This window comes from Aulonocara stuartgranti (assembly GCF_965226115.1).
Source record: "Aulonocara stuartgranti genome assembly, chromosome: 9".
NCBI classification, from domain to species: domain Eukaryota; kingdom Metazoa; phylum Chordata; class Actinopteri; order Cichliformes; family Cichlidae; genus Aulonocara; species Aulonocara stuartgranti.
Window position 1 is genome coordinate 32,609,487 of NC_138960.1, and position 14,980 is coordinate 32,624,466.

Genomic DNA, 14,980 nt, shown 5'->3' on the forward strand with positions numbered 1-14,980 from the left:
AGAAGTTGTTGGTCTATATTGACATGACAGCTGATTTTTCGGCTGGACGTCATGATGTGAATCTTAGGGACCGAGTTTCAGAGGTGATCTCCCCCAGCCTCACTTGGTCGTTGAGACTGGAATGGGGAGGGTGAGGGTGAAGGGGGGAGAGATGGAAGGTGTGTTGGGGGTCAGTGTCTGAAGTAGTGTCCCTGGGGAGGGGAGGGTGAGGCGTGGGAGTCGGTCCGTCTCAAACCTGCAGTAGAATGTGTTTAACTCGTTGGCGAGGTCTTTGTTTTCTTCAACAGTGGGTGGGGGGCGTCTGTAGCTGGTGATTTCCTGCAGGCCCCTCCACACTGACGCTGGGTTGTTGGCTGAGAGCTGTTCTTCCATCTTCTGGGAGTATCCTGTGAAAGTGACACTCAAAAACTACTCCATGCATTTATTATTTCTAGACTGGACTACTGTAATTTGCTACTATCAGGATGTCCGAAAAACTCGCTGAGACACCTTCAGTTAATCTAAAATTGCTGCAGCAAGAATACTGACAGCGCTTACTTCTTGTTCCTTTAGTATTTAAAAGTAGAATGGGAGGTAGAGACGTCAGTTTTTTGGCCCCTCTGTCTCCCAGTTGGGATTGAGGCGGCAGACACTGTGTCTACTTTTAAGTTTAGGCTTAACTTTCCCTTTTACTAAAACATATAGTTATGGCTAGACAGGCTACCCTGAATCTTCCCTTAGGTATGCTGCAATAGGTGGTTGCTGCTGGGGGTTTCCCATGATGCATTGAATATTTCTTCCTCAGTCACCTTTCTCTCTCACTGAGGTTGTATCACAATTCAGGGTCTGCAGCCTTAAAGGCCGCATTTTAAGGCCGATTACATCACAGCGACGCGATGAAGGCTGTCCCAATTCAAAGGCTGCTCGAAATGCGGCCCTCAAATGCGTCCTTCACTTCCCTGAAATTTAAGGCTGTGGCGGTGTAGACTTCGTGGCCCAATATATCCCACAATTCATAGCATGGCAGTCGGTGTGGATAATTTTGCCGCAGACGGCAGAAGCGGAGCGGCCAAGGAGTAAACTGATAAAAGTAAGTACTGAATAATATATCACTTATTTATGTGCAAATGTTTAATAATGAAGAACATTAAAACATTACTGTTGGCCACATGTCGGCAAAGTTATGTGGCATTAGTCATGTTTGTACTTTCAGCATTTACTTGGTTTTAAAGCCTTTACTTTAAAATATACGCCGTTCAATAGCTGACCTTAATCTTACAGAGAATCTGATGATTTTGTGGATAATTAAAGTCAGTCATATATCCACAAACACAACAAGCTGAAAGTCAGTGATGCTGCTCGGTTTGCAGTCATGAATATCACGGCACAAGCAGGATTCACTGCACTGTTAATGTTAGCTATGTTATATTGCTGCCTCTGTTCGGTGGTGTCGAGCCAAACGGACTTTAACGTGTGTTTGAACGAGCTGACGGTTCACTCGTTAAGCTGAAAGAAAGATGCTTTAATCACAGGAGTCACACATGTGTCCACTGTACCATCTGGGAACTCTTCTTGTTTACACTCGTAATAACACAAACACTAAATCCTCCTGTTTTGTAGTAGTGTGTACACCTGAGACTGTCACCTGTCTGTCTGTCCTGCACTCTCTCTCCGTTTCTCTCTGATTGTGGAATAAAAGTATGAACATGTGTTTATAAGTTACACTTGTGTTTGAATCCTGCAGCTTATCACACATTTGATTTCCATGTGTGACGACTGCAAGTGTCCAAAGTGAGGACAGACTGAGGGACCCACTGCTGCACATCATCTGTGAGGCTTTGCACCCCTGATGATCCACCAGGACAAACTCAGCAGTGTGTGAGGAAGAGGAGGAGGAAGAGCCAGCAGCAGCTGACAGATGGAGAGAATAGACAGACTGTTCCCTGTTTGTGAAGGACTGCTAGGAAAGTTTAACATAACTGTCTGTCCTGAATCAGTCTTATTAGGTAATGTTCAAATAATTTTATCATTCCAGTGTTTTCAGTGTGGGAGAAAGTACTCAGGGCCTTCAAGTTACACACTATGAAAGGCAGCAACAAGTTTAATGTTCAGAAACCTAAAGTCTGTATCAGCAGCAGAATGGAGCTAAAAATAAATGTTTGTTTCAGTTCTATGAAGCTTTGAGTATTTTGGATCAGTAGCACTGCTGTGTTTGTTGCATCATATTGCTGTAATTGTTTATATGTGATCTATAGTGTAACATCATATTCTATAAGGATGTTATGTGTTTGTATACTTTCTTCTCCCTCTCTCGCTCTCTCGCTCCCCCTCTCTCTCCCCCTCTCTCTCCCCAACAGTGAGATGATTTCAGTCTCATGAACAACGTGATCTAATTGTTATTACTAACTAATCTTAAATGACAGTTCAGCACAGAAATGAAGCCCAACAATCATGTTTTACAGTCCCGTGGTCTCAGCCTCAGATACTCAACTAATCAGAGTGATGTCATGACTAAAACGAATGACTAACAAAACATTTTTCTCCTTCATTTCTGTCAAACAAAGCTGTATGTAACGTTTCTCGTGGTTAGTATCATGGTTGCTAGCGCGATGAAGGCTAGAACGTCCCATTTCACAAGCCTCTCACTTCCGCACTTCTCGTACTTATAGTACGCACCGTACGTAGTGCGCGTACTTCAAGCGAGCGGTCTCTTGATTGGGACACAGCTGAAGTTTTCCAGAGGCCTGGTAATGAGCTAATCATGTGATACAGGTGTGTTGACCCAGGGTGCGATCTAAAACCTGCAGGGACACTGGACTGAGATTGGGGACCCCTGCAGTAGATGCTATGCAGATGACACTGAGCTTTGTCTATCCATAAAACCAGGTAACACACACCAATTAATTAAATTGCTGAAATGTTTTAAAGATATAAAGACCTGGGTGATGTCTAACTTTCTGCTGCTGATTGTACGTGGCCCTGGAATTCCTAGAAATATAATATCTAACCAGATACTTGCTCTGGATGGAATTACCGTGGCCTCCAGTAGCACTGTCAGAATCTTGGAGTAATATTTGACCAGGACATTATACAAATATGTAGAGCTGCTTTATTTCATATGCGCAATATCTCTAAACATCTCAAAATATCCCGTCTCAGAGTGATGCTGTTCATTAATTTATTACTTCTAGACTGGATTACTATTACTACTACTACTACTAGTGTGCATAACACAGGATAAATGGACTCAAATATGGAAACAACAATGGAAATGCACTACCTCACAAAGATGGAGGGAATTTGGATGGAAAATTTTGATTAGGTTCTTTATCACCTCTTACCAAAAGACTCATTATGATGGGAATCCCCCGTATGCTGGAGAAAATATGGACACAGACGAGTACACCTCTGACATTTGCAGGCAGAATTTTAAACCTTGGGTGTAGGGATGGGTATCGTTTAGGTTTTATCCGATACCGGTGCCAAACCGGTACTTTTGAAACGGTGCCGGTGCTTGAACGGTGCTCAAACCGGTGCTTAAAGAATGGAGAAGACAAAATTGGTCCAAAAACCTCTCATGTTCAGCTGTTTTTTTGAAAAAAAAATTCTGCCTTTTCTGCAGCTAGAGGGCATATATGGTATCATTCTTGGCTGGAAGCAGTGCTTAAACAATGGGAGAAACACCAATTTTGTCCAAAAACCTCTCATGTTTGACTGTTTTCCATTTTTTTCTTTGGTCATTTTAGTCTTTTTGGCCAGGGTGAAGGGAGTATCTGCCATCAAACAAGAAGACAGCTGCATGTAACAACAACGGTGTTTGCTAGTTCACTTTACATGCATTAATTTAATAACGTGGCTAGAGTACTCAACGTAAATTATACACGAACAACATTAAGCTACTCACGCAGAGAAGAACGGCTGCTGCTGCCATCGTCATCCTCTTTTAAAAAAAATGCTATGTGTCGCCAGGTGTTTCATCGGATTTGAGGTGTTACCTCCTTTGACAGTATCACAGTATCAGCTTAAAGCACTTGTTGCAGGCTGCTGAATTTGCATACTTTGCTGTGAAGTACAGCCAGACTTTAGACCGCTTTGCCTTGGGCATTTTTAATCTGTAGCTCTGCTCTAAAAGAACGTACGTACCTGGACCCGCCTACTGTCCTCTGAAACATAAAATGATTGGCTAGAATTCAAAGTATATGACATCTCAGGGGAAAAAAAGCACCGAAATGTGCGCTGCTTTTCGGTCTGGTTACTACCGTTTATGACAGAACTGGTGCCATCATGGCACCGGATACCGGTACCCATCCCTACTTGGGTGAAATGGGGTCAATGCAGTTCTTAAGCATGCATGCAAATGTTCATTAGTCAGCTGTGAGCGAGTTTTTCCTATTTATGTTTAAATGCCAGATTTTCACTTCAGGAAGCACACAGCCCCACTCCACTGACGACTTGCTGTTGGCCAACACCCTCAACGACTTTTACTGTCGGTTTGATGATCCATCAAGCGGCTTTCACACCTCAATAGAGACTTCCCCAACAATAGATACACTTTGGTCCATCATCCCCCCACCTTCCCCGCTCCCCCCACAACAGAGCCATCTACACTATCAAAGACTTCACCCACAGGAGCCCCCTCCTCACTTCACACCTATGAGGATTTCAAACCACCTTCTCCCACTACAGCCCTTCATATTCATGAAGCAGATGTGAGGACGCAGTTTAACCCCTCTAGACCTACTAAGGAACCAAGTCAATTCAATTTTTATCTATATAGCGCCAAATCACAACAAAAGTTGCCTCAAGGTGCTTTATATTGTACAGTAGATACAGAGAAAAGCCCAACAATCATATGAACCCCTATGAGCAAGCACTTTGGCGACAGTGGGAAGGAAAAACTCCCTTTTAACAGGAAGAACCCTCCGGCAGAACCAGGCTCAGGGAGGGGCGGGGCCATCTGCTGCGACCGGTTGGGGTGAGAGAAGGAAAACAGGATAAAGACAAACCAGACTGTACTGCCATGTTTGTTGTTTACAATTGTGTTTTGTTTAGTTACTCCTCGTGTGTCATAGTGGTCTGATCAGACTTTATATATACCCTTCTGTGTCAGTTCATGTTTAGGTCAGTTATATTTCTTTGTGCAGTCATTTGGTTTGTTAAGTTTGCAGTTCTTTGCCTGAGTTAACCTTTTTTATGAGCTCAACATTAATTACTTTTGTAAATATAATTTTTGGGTTAAATGAATGAAAACCCTGTTTTTATAATAATTCCTGTTACTCCTGCTTTTTCCAACTCGGCCGATCACACAGCCCTAAATATTTGTTTAATGTCCTGGTCAAATATTACTCCAAGGTGTTACTGGAGGCCAAGGTAATGCAATCCAGAGCAAGTATCTGGTTAGATACCACATTTCTAGGTATTTTAGGGCCACGTATAATCAGCGGCAGAAAGCTAGTTGTCACCCAGGTCTTTATATCAAGCTCTGCTGTGTTCAAGCTATTAATTACTGCGCGCAAGAGAACCACAACACACATCAAACATTAAGGTTCAGTTATGCCAGCTTTAACTTTGGGATGCCTCAGCTTCTCCTTTATACCCCCCACACACAACTCTCTGCATCAGGAAGGTCCTGGCACTGGTCATTCCTGGGAGTTTCGTCCTTCTACGCCCTAACAGTTAGCAGATAACATAGTGAAGCAGCGCCAAGCAGTTTTCACAAGGTCATGCTGACACATAATTTGACTATGACTTTAAATATTGGTAACTTCAGGTGTTGCTCTGATATACAGGAAATGACATCACGGCTCAAACTCTTTGTCAGTAAACCATTTCTTTATTTAACATATAAAATTTTGGTTTAACTGTTGCAGGATTTCATAACAAACAAGCTGAAAAAAAACTGCAGAAAACATGGATCGATGCATTCATTAAAAACATGATAACAGGAAACAGATTTTTTGATTCAACTGCTGGAACAAAACATGAAAACTACAGTAGAACAGTTTAGAAAGCTTAAAATGTAACGAGGCACATTTTCATTCATAGCTGCCTCATCAGATCAGGAGACTCTACCTGAACTCTGGAGCCTGATCTCAAGGGTTTAAGTCTGACCCTGAAACCAGAAGAGGATCTTTCTGTCTCTTCAGATTCACTGTGATCCAGAGATGGCAATGATTTCAGTCCTGCATGATTAGGCTGATGTTTGCACAGAGGAGATAATTTAGTAAATGTTTTTGAACATTGTAACAGTAAAACAAGTTCCTTCATAATCATTATGCAAATTTTTACTCTGTGAATGGTACTCATGGCCATTGACCAATGGTCATAAGAATTTGCTTATTAACGATCAAGAAATTGACCTCACAGCCCATTGTTCATTCATTGGACTGGTTTCAGTCGTTATGCAAATGTACTGTTTACAAGATTTACTTAAAAGCAGGAATCAAGACTGTCAGGGGTAGACATTTGTTCAAACACAAGTAAGAGAAATGAGACAACTGCAGACCGACTCAGAGTGTAATTAGAAAACGTGCGCACGGGTGAATGTCTCTGAGAAGACACCCACACGGGTGAATGTCTCTGAGAAGACAAAACACACCGAGCACAGGCTTGCTTGCTTTATTTATAAGGCAAAAATGGGTTACATAGTACTTCCTCTTTTAACTGTCAGGGAAGAGGTTAAACATTAAATCAGCTTATCTGATCTTTCACACACTGGGATAAGAATACAGAAGTATATCATGCTTTATCTGACATCACAGACACTGAAGTGAAGAATGCATCATTATATCATGCTGTCAAACATCTCAGACACTGAGGTAAGGAATGCATCAGTTTTCCTTTAACAATAGACTTGGTTAGGTGATTCTTCAACAATAGGCTTGGTTATGTGAAAATATATGAACACACAAAATATAAGGCATACTTGGTTAGAATATAAGGCTTACTTGATTATATTGTTTTATAGAGATTTGGTTATAATGTATAATGTAGAAAATCTCTAACAAAGACGTAACAGGTTATTCGTAACATGGAATCGCTTGTGAGTGGAGTATGAACTGAGATTACTCAAACTCTCTTACAGATGAAGTTCTTTCATGCGTCTGCGTTCATGCTTAGTGTGATCACATGATTGTGAAAGGGTTTTGTCACAGTGTCTGCACTTGTATGGTTTTTCTCATGTGTGGACTCGCTTTTGAAGCTGATGTGCACTGATGAAGGATGACCCACACTGATCGTAGACGTGCTTTTTAACTCCACTGTGAAGGAGTTCATATTGTTTGAAGTCCGTTGAAGTGGTGAAGCCTCTCCCACATTCTTTACAGTAGTTCATTTTGTCTCCAGTGTGTCTACGTTGATGTATTTTTAGGGTCTTTTGATGACTGAAAGTTTTTCCACAAAGGTCACAAAAAACTCTTTCCCACAGTGATGACAGGGTTGAGAACTGGATCCATCTGTGTCGCTCTGCTTCTAAACAAAGACACAAACACAGTGTAAGTCAGTCCTTCAACATTTTCATCCTGAACATTGCCTGAAATAATGAGCATCTCTGCCAAGTCCAATTGCATTTTACTGTTTACATTATCACACTCAGCTCAATTTAATGTGCTATAAAAACGATAAGAGTAAAAACATTAAATTAATACTAGTTTAATTCTACAATAACTAGGGATGGGTACCGGTGTCCGGTGCGTTCTGACATAAACGGTAGTAACCAGACCGAAAAGCAGCGCACATTTCGGTGCTTTATTTCGGTGCTTTTTTTTCCTGAGCTGTGATACACTTCTAGCCAATCATTTTACGTTTCCGAGGATAGTAGGCGGGGCCAGGTACGTACGTTCTTTTATGCAGAGCTACTGATTAAAAATGCCCAAGGCGAAGCGGTCAAAAGTCTGGCTGTACTTCACAGCAAAAGATGCAAACTCAGCAGCCTGCAACAAGTGCTTTAAGCTGATACTGTGATACTGTCAAAGGAGATAACACCTCGAATCCGATGAAACACCTGGCGACGCATAGCGTTGTTTTTTTTTTTTCAAAAACCAAGAAATGCGCTGTATTTGATAGCTTGCTGCGAGACCTCACACCGAGCGCATCTACTGCGGTGGTGCCTTTTATCAGACCCGGAGTTAGCAACATACCCAAAAACACAAAGAGGAGAGTCCTGGCCCCTAGCCCTGTCAGTGTAGCAGAAATGATGATGATGGCAGCAGCAGCCGTTCTTCTCTGCGTGAGTAGCTTAATGTTGTTCGTGTAATTTACGTTGAGTAGGCTAACCACGTTATTACATTAATGCATGTAAGGTGAACTAGCAAACATCATCATAGCTACATGCGGCTGTCTTCTTGTTTGATGGCAGATACTCCCTTCACCCTGGACAAAAAGGCTAAAATAACCAAAGAAAAAGAGGGAAACAGCTGAACATGAGAGGTTTTTGGACAAAGTTTGTGTTTTTTCCATTGTTTAAGCACTGCTTCCAGCCAAGAGTGATACCATATATGCCCCATAGCTGCATAAAAGGCTAACATTGTTATCTTTTTACAAAAAAAAACAGCTGAACATGAGAGGTTTTTGGACCAATTTTGTGTTCTCCATTCTTTAAGCACCGGTTTGAGCACCGTTTAAGCACCGGCACCGTTTCAAAAGTACCGATTTGGCACCGGTATCGGATAAAACCTAAACGATACCCATCCCTAACAATAACAGTAATACAATCCTCAAACACGATCACTAAAAACCTGTGATTAGAGTCTGAATAATCATTCAGAGGTGTTTTTCCATGCAGTAAAATTGCTAACATGCTAACACAATTTGATGAGCAGAGTTGTTTCAAACAGTCGGCTGACAAGATAAAAATATAAACATATATAAGCATACCTCACAGTAACTGCACTTGTAGAGACTTTCTTGTGTGGATCTTTTGGTGTGCTTTCAGGTAATGTGGAGATTTAAAAGTCTTCGCACACAAGTCACATTTATAAGGTTGTTCCTCAGAGTGGGTAAACATGTGACGTTGTAACTCTGTGTTTGTAGCAAACTGTTTACCACACTGTTCACAGCTGTACACATCATGTCTGGTGTGAATGCGTAGGTGTTTATTTCGGTTCTGTTTCAGGCTGAAAGTTTTTCCACAAATGTCACAGCTGTATGCCTTAATTCCAGAGTGGGTAACTAGATGACTCTGTAAGCAGCTACTGAGAGTAAAACCTTTCCCACAATCATCACAGCTGTACGCTTTAACTCCACTGTGGATGAGCTGGTGTGTTTTTAAGTATGAAGCTGAGGGAAAAGACCTTCCACAAATATCACACTTGAATGGTCTCTCTCCAGTGTGGATGAGTTGGTGTCGTTTTAAGTGTGAAACCTGCATAAAAGACTTTCCACACTCATCACAGCTGAATGGTCTCTCTCCAGTGTGGATGAGTTTGTGTGTTTTTAAGTGTCCAGACTCTGTAAAAGACTTTTCACAGTCTCCACAGCTGAACGGTCTCTCTCCACTGTGGATGAGTTGGTGTCGTTTTAAGTGTGAAGCCCGCATAAAAGACTTTCCACACTCGTCACAGCTGAATGGTCTCTCTCCAGTGTGGATGAGTTTGTGTGTTTTTAAGTGTCCAGACTCGGTAAAAGACTTTCCACAGTCTCCACAGCTGAACGGTCTCTCTCCACTGTGGATGAGTTGGTGTCGTTTTAAGTGTGAAGCCTGCATAAAAGACTTTCCACACTCGTCACAGCTGAATGGTCTCTCTCCAGTGTGGATTACCTGATGCCTTTTTAGGGAAGCTTTTACGGTAAAATCCTTCCCACACTCGTCACAGCTGAATGGTCTCTCTCCAGTGTGGATTACCTGATGCATTTTTAGGGAAGCTTTTACGGTAAAATCCTTCCCACACTCGTCACAGCTGTGTTTTTTCTCTCTCTTTCTTCTGTGAGGTTTGTCGGCCTCCTGAGAGCGCTGACTTCTCGCTCCACGTTGGTCCTGCAGTGACAGAGATACAAACAGAGGCAGTGAGTTGTGGGAAACACATTCTTCTAACCGGGCTTTTATTAGTGGTACTTTGTGCAAAGCTTGTGTTAAATAAGTAGTTATACATGTACTCATTTTCATACACACATTGCAAATGTGCTCATGAGAGATGGCATTGAGTCTTTTGAGGGTCAAACACGCTTCCAGACAAAGATAAATATTCGACTTGTTTCTAGGGCAAAGATTAGAGACATTTGGCCTGCAAAGTGCCCGTACACCTGTTCAGTGAGATGAGTACAGGATGTTTCAGAGACATGTATGAGGAGAAAATAACGGCAGGAAACACACAGAGTGTGAGACGGTGAAGAGGGTTTTTAATTGTTATAGAAGTCAAGAGAGTTAAAAAAGGAAATGTGTCTAACTGTAACTGGTGTATATTACGATATCTGCTAACGTATTGTGAGGCTGGACCTTAATATACAAAAATAGTGTGATGTCTGCTTCCTTGTTGAGATCTCTGTAAGTGAGTGGCACTGCAGATCTCTCCCGCGTACGTGTAATCAATAAATCATTGTTTGACTGGACTTCTAACAATGATTTGAGAGAGACGTAAAGCTAGTGTATAAGTTCATCTTTGATGGTTTGTAAAGCATTCCCACGTTAAGCTTAATAACCGATATATGGAGCGACTGCCTCTCTCTCTCCCTCTGCTGTTGCTACTTCAATCATGAAACTGCTTAATGATCAGCTTTTCTGTCGCGAGTCCGTCTCTCTTCTTTATGTTTGGCCCACTTTGCGCCAGAAAGAGGAAACCAGCGGCTGAACAACTTCGCACTCTCCCTGTAATGGATGCTCCCGTGTGTTTCAATCAATCAGTCTTTATTTATAAAGCACTTTTCATACAAAAAAAAAAAAAAAAGGTAGCACAAAGTGCTTTACATAGTTAAAAGCAGCCCACCCCACCCTCCAACTCACTCCCCACACTCTCATTAACATAAATGATGTGAATACCCCCCCCCCCCCCCACACACACACACCCGTGCACACTTAAAGAGTAAAATTGGGCTGGGCACACATGAGCCCGGTGAGGAAACACTATCACAGGGAGCCGTCTGCACCGGGAGCCGGTCACAGACCGCAGCCTCCAGGCTGGGCACACAGCAGGAGGGAGGCAAAGGAGCCCCCCAGCCAGGCTGAGAGGACCCCCAGAGCCCCAGCAGCCACGGTTGATCACAGCCCCAGTGCAGAGAGCGCCCTCCGAGGAAACACTGGAGATATGACACAATAGGATATATACAGGGTAAAATGATAAAATAAATAAGAACGGGATACAATATAAATATAAATATAAATAGAGTAAGAAGATTAAAAATGAATAAGAATAAAATCAATAAATATTAGGTAAAGCCTAAATTAATAATAGAATAACAGGATAGAATAAATAAGCATAAAATAAATAAACGTTAGGTAAAAGCTAAATTAACCCTTTAAGACCTACCATAGAACCAAGTTCGCCAGAGCTTATATTATATTTTTACATGCTGTGGAGCCATTTTTGGGAGCATTTCAAGTTGCTATACATCAATACAACCATTATAGCCCAAACTTTAATAATATGTCTGCATTAGGTGCATAGTAATTACATAAATTGCAAAAAAGTGCAATAAACAACAAAAAAATTGAAAATCGTTTTAGTTTTTTTAACATATATTTCTAGTTAGAGAAATTTAAGAGGCTTATCCCTCAAAACTGTAAATACAAAAAAGTTACACAAACTAGTTTCCCACCACAGGAAATTTATTTTGAGTGTCTTCATAGTTTTATTTTTGAAATACACCAATTTTTATATAATGCAGGAAAAATGAAAATAAATATTATAGTGCAAATTTGCAAAATAACAGCATATGCATCAAAATAAACTATTTCCAGCAGTGCAATATGAGTCTTAAGCATCCCAGAAACGACACAGAAAGTCATAAAGTCAAACATAACTTTTTAAAACACATAACAAGTAAAACACAAGCTCATAAGGCCCCGATCGTAAAAAACTACATTTCCGCAAAATGACGTCACTTCCGGTTTCGGGCAGGTCATGCGGTCATGTGATAGTTCGCGCTGATGGACGTAGGAAGTGTTACAAACAGCTGATGGATCGGCGAAGCGTGTTTCTGGAATATCATGTTTTTGTTGCTGCAAGTGATTTTTATGCAGTTTTTGCAAAGCTATATGTGGAAGGAAACTGTGACCTAGGACAAGCTGATGGCATAAGATGTAAGTACAACTCCTCCAGTTTCATATGCAAAAAAAATTATTGCGCTAGCTTACTTGGTTGCAGAGCTACCGGGATTTAAAAATAGTTACGCAAAACAGAGCGTGCCCGCTCCGATCGGCTGTAAAGGGTTAAAAAGGTGGTCTTGAGCCTGTTCTTAAAAACATGTACGTTCTCTGCGGCCCTGAGCTCCTCCGGCAGGCTGTTCCACAGACGAGGACCATACCACTGAAAAGCTGCCTCTCCGTGAGTATGTGTCCTGACTTTAGGAACGATCAAAAGGCCAGTACCAGAGGACCTCAGGGTCCGCGAGGGCTCATATGGTAAAAGCAGATCTGAGAGATAAGAAGGCCCAAGACCATTAAGACATTTAAAAACCAGTAAAAGAACTTTAAAATCGATCCTGAAACACACGGGGAGCCAGTGCAGCGATTCTAAAACCGGTGTAATGTGGGCCCGCCCTCTGGTCTTCGTCAGCACACGAGCTGCAGAGTTTTGCAAAAGTTGTAAAGTTGAAATATTCTTTTTGGGGAGACCAGAGAGCAGGGCATTACAGTAATCAATGCGACTGGTAATAAAAGCATGCGTCAGCATCTCCGTGTTGGCCCGAGAGAGAATAGGGCGGACTCTGGCTATATTTTTTAGATGATAAAATCCAATTTTGGTTACATGTTTAATATGTGGGATAAAACCAAGCTCAGAGTCAAAAATAACACCCAGGTTTTTCACTTGTAGTGAAGGACATAGTGAAAATGCCTCTAATTTAGACAAGAGTTTCTCTCTCTGAGCCTCGGGACCGACGATTAAAACTTCAGTTTTGTCCTGGTTAAGCTGTAAAAAGTTTTCTGCCATCCAAGATCTTATATCTAAAATACAGTTAAAAAGGGCATCCTTTGGTCTGGTGTCATCAGGAGACACGGAGATGTACAGCTTACAGTTTGCGTACTAGTGTGCTCTCGACTAATGTGTGGTAGAGGTAGCACTTTTATTTTTCATATTCTAAATAAATGAGTACTTTTGGAAAGTCAGAAACTGTTGCTCATTCGCTATCCACCCGCACACCTCCGCGGCTGGCTTCATCTCCACCGCACGTTGAAAGCAAATGTGCCAGGCCTCAAAGACAATGGGTGGTTTGCGCAACAAAAGCAGGAGAATCGAGCATATGACTTGTAAAAATCTCAGCAGGGGTGATTAACACCTCGGGACTTGCACCAGAAAATAAACGCAGTGATTTTAGTAGGTGTTGGGTTCAAGGGATTTTGAGAAGGGTTAGTAAATCTAGTGTTGAGGTTAGCTCGGTGCTTACCTTTAGATGAGCCCACAAACCGAGAGAAACTCCGCGATGAAGCTGGAACTCTTTCCAAACACAGGAAACAGATCAGGGAGCAGAGACCCACGTGGTTCACGCTGATCTCAGCTACGATCCAGGAGACAAGGGTGGGCAGATCGATGCAGATATCGATCCAAACGGTGGTAGTGGTTTACGATCGATGCTCCTCCGAGTTCACTATTTTACTCGCTGCGGATGAAGAAGCAGCTGTCTGTGCGAACACCTCTTCTTATGCGGGAGACTCACTTTGCTCCGCCCCCTTCTTCTGCCCTGCTGGGATTTGATACTGTGCCGTCACGTGACTCGGCTACACACAGAAAACCCATTTGGACTGCAAAGAGAGAGAAACAGGAGCAACATGTGGAGATATTTTACGGCTGTAAATGAAAATGCTGGAGAACAGCTGGAAGGCTTGTCAGCACCTAAAGCCACAGGAGACCACACAAGCTGTAGAGTTCAGCTTATTTTTTCACACTCCAGTTAAATACTTTGACTGAATTCTCACTGCACACACTCAAACTGGCCCAGCGTACATTCATATCAGGACAGTGAGATCATTTTATATAGATTTTTTTAAATTACTGTTATGCATGGCCCGACGATATGAGGTGCTATTAACACACAAACAACAGATCCTGTAACGCAGCGCTGCAGCCTCTTTCCCAGACGTTAGGCTACCTGGCAACATTCCCGCGTCAATCAAGTCAAACTTCTGTTATTGCGAAGCTAGTCCCTCACAATGGCAAAGAAAAAAGTTATTTCTGAAAATGGAGCCTTTCAGCACCAGTGGGAGACTGAATGTATGTTTACAGACATTGCTGGTAAACCAGCAGTTTACATTGGTAGTAAACTGGTAAATCACATGGTGAAGCTGTTGTGAAAGCAAATTTTATTGTAGCAGAGGAGACAGTCAAATCAGCCCGGTACCACTCTGATGAAGCTGTGCGATGCTATCCAGACAAAACGCAGATTTTGGCAAATGTGAGCCTGAGGAGAAATACGATTGCCGATCGGGTTTGTGAGATGGCCACTGATTTAGGAACACAGTTTTGTGAAAGAAGCAAACACGTTATTGCATACTGTGTATGAAAGTATAGACATGATGGACATTGCACAGCTGGCCATCTTCATCAGTGGAGAGGAAATATTGAACATTAAATCGATGCAAGGGACAACGACAGGAAAAGACATTTTTAAAAACGTATGTCAAAGTGTAACCGACATGAAACTGCCCTGGGACAAACTTGTTGGACTTACAACAGATGGAGCGCCATGTCATGTAAATCGTATAGTATACATGTATAGTCATGTAAATGAGAATTACAAAGTTGGTGGCTGCAGTATAAACAAATTGGTGTATCTCAAAAATAAAACTATGAAGACACTCAAAATTAATTTCGTCTGGTTGGAAACTGTTTTATGCAACTTTTTTACATTTACA

General features: G+C 41.9%; 1 protein-coding gene across 2 annotated transcripts in view; it reads right to left on the minus strand.

Annotated features, from left to right (window-relative positions):
- LOC309713968 (uncharacterized protein) overlaps positions 1-14,184 on the minus strand; it is a 138,763-nt gene extending 124,579 nt beyond the window's left edge. Inside the window, exons 1-3 of one of the 2 annotated variants that reach the window (XM_082545976.1) lie at positions 13,516-14,184; positions 8,854-9,952; positions 6,489-7,449 (exon numbers count right to left, since the gene is read on the minus strand). In XM_082545976.1, the coding sequence (XP_082402102.1) occupies positions 8,855-9,829 (975 nt within the window). In that variant the 5' untranslated portion in view covers positions 9,830-9,952; positions 13,516-14,184 and the 3' untranslated portion in view covers positions 6,489-7,449; position 8,854. Of the gene's footprint in view, positions 1-6,488; positions 7,450-8,853; positions 9,953-13,515 lie in introns of those variants that run through there. The other variant, XM_082545975.1, reaches the window with a different exon arrangement.
- Positions 14,185-14,980: the final 796 nt, after the last annotated feature.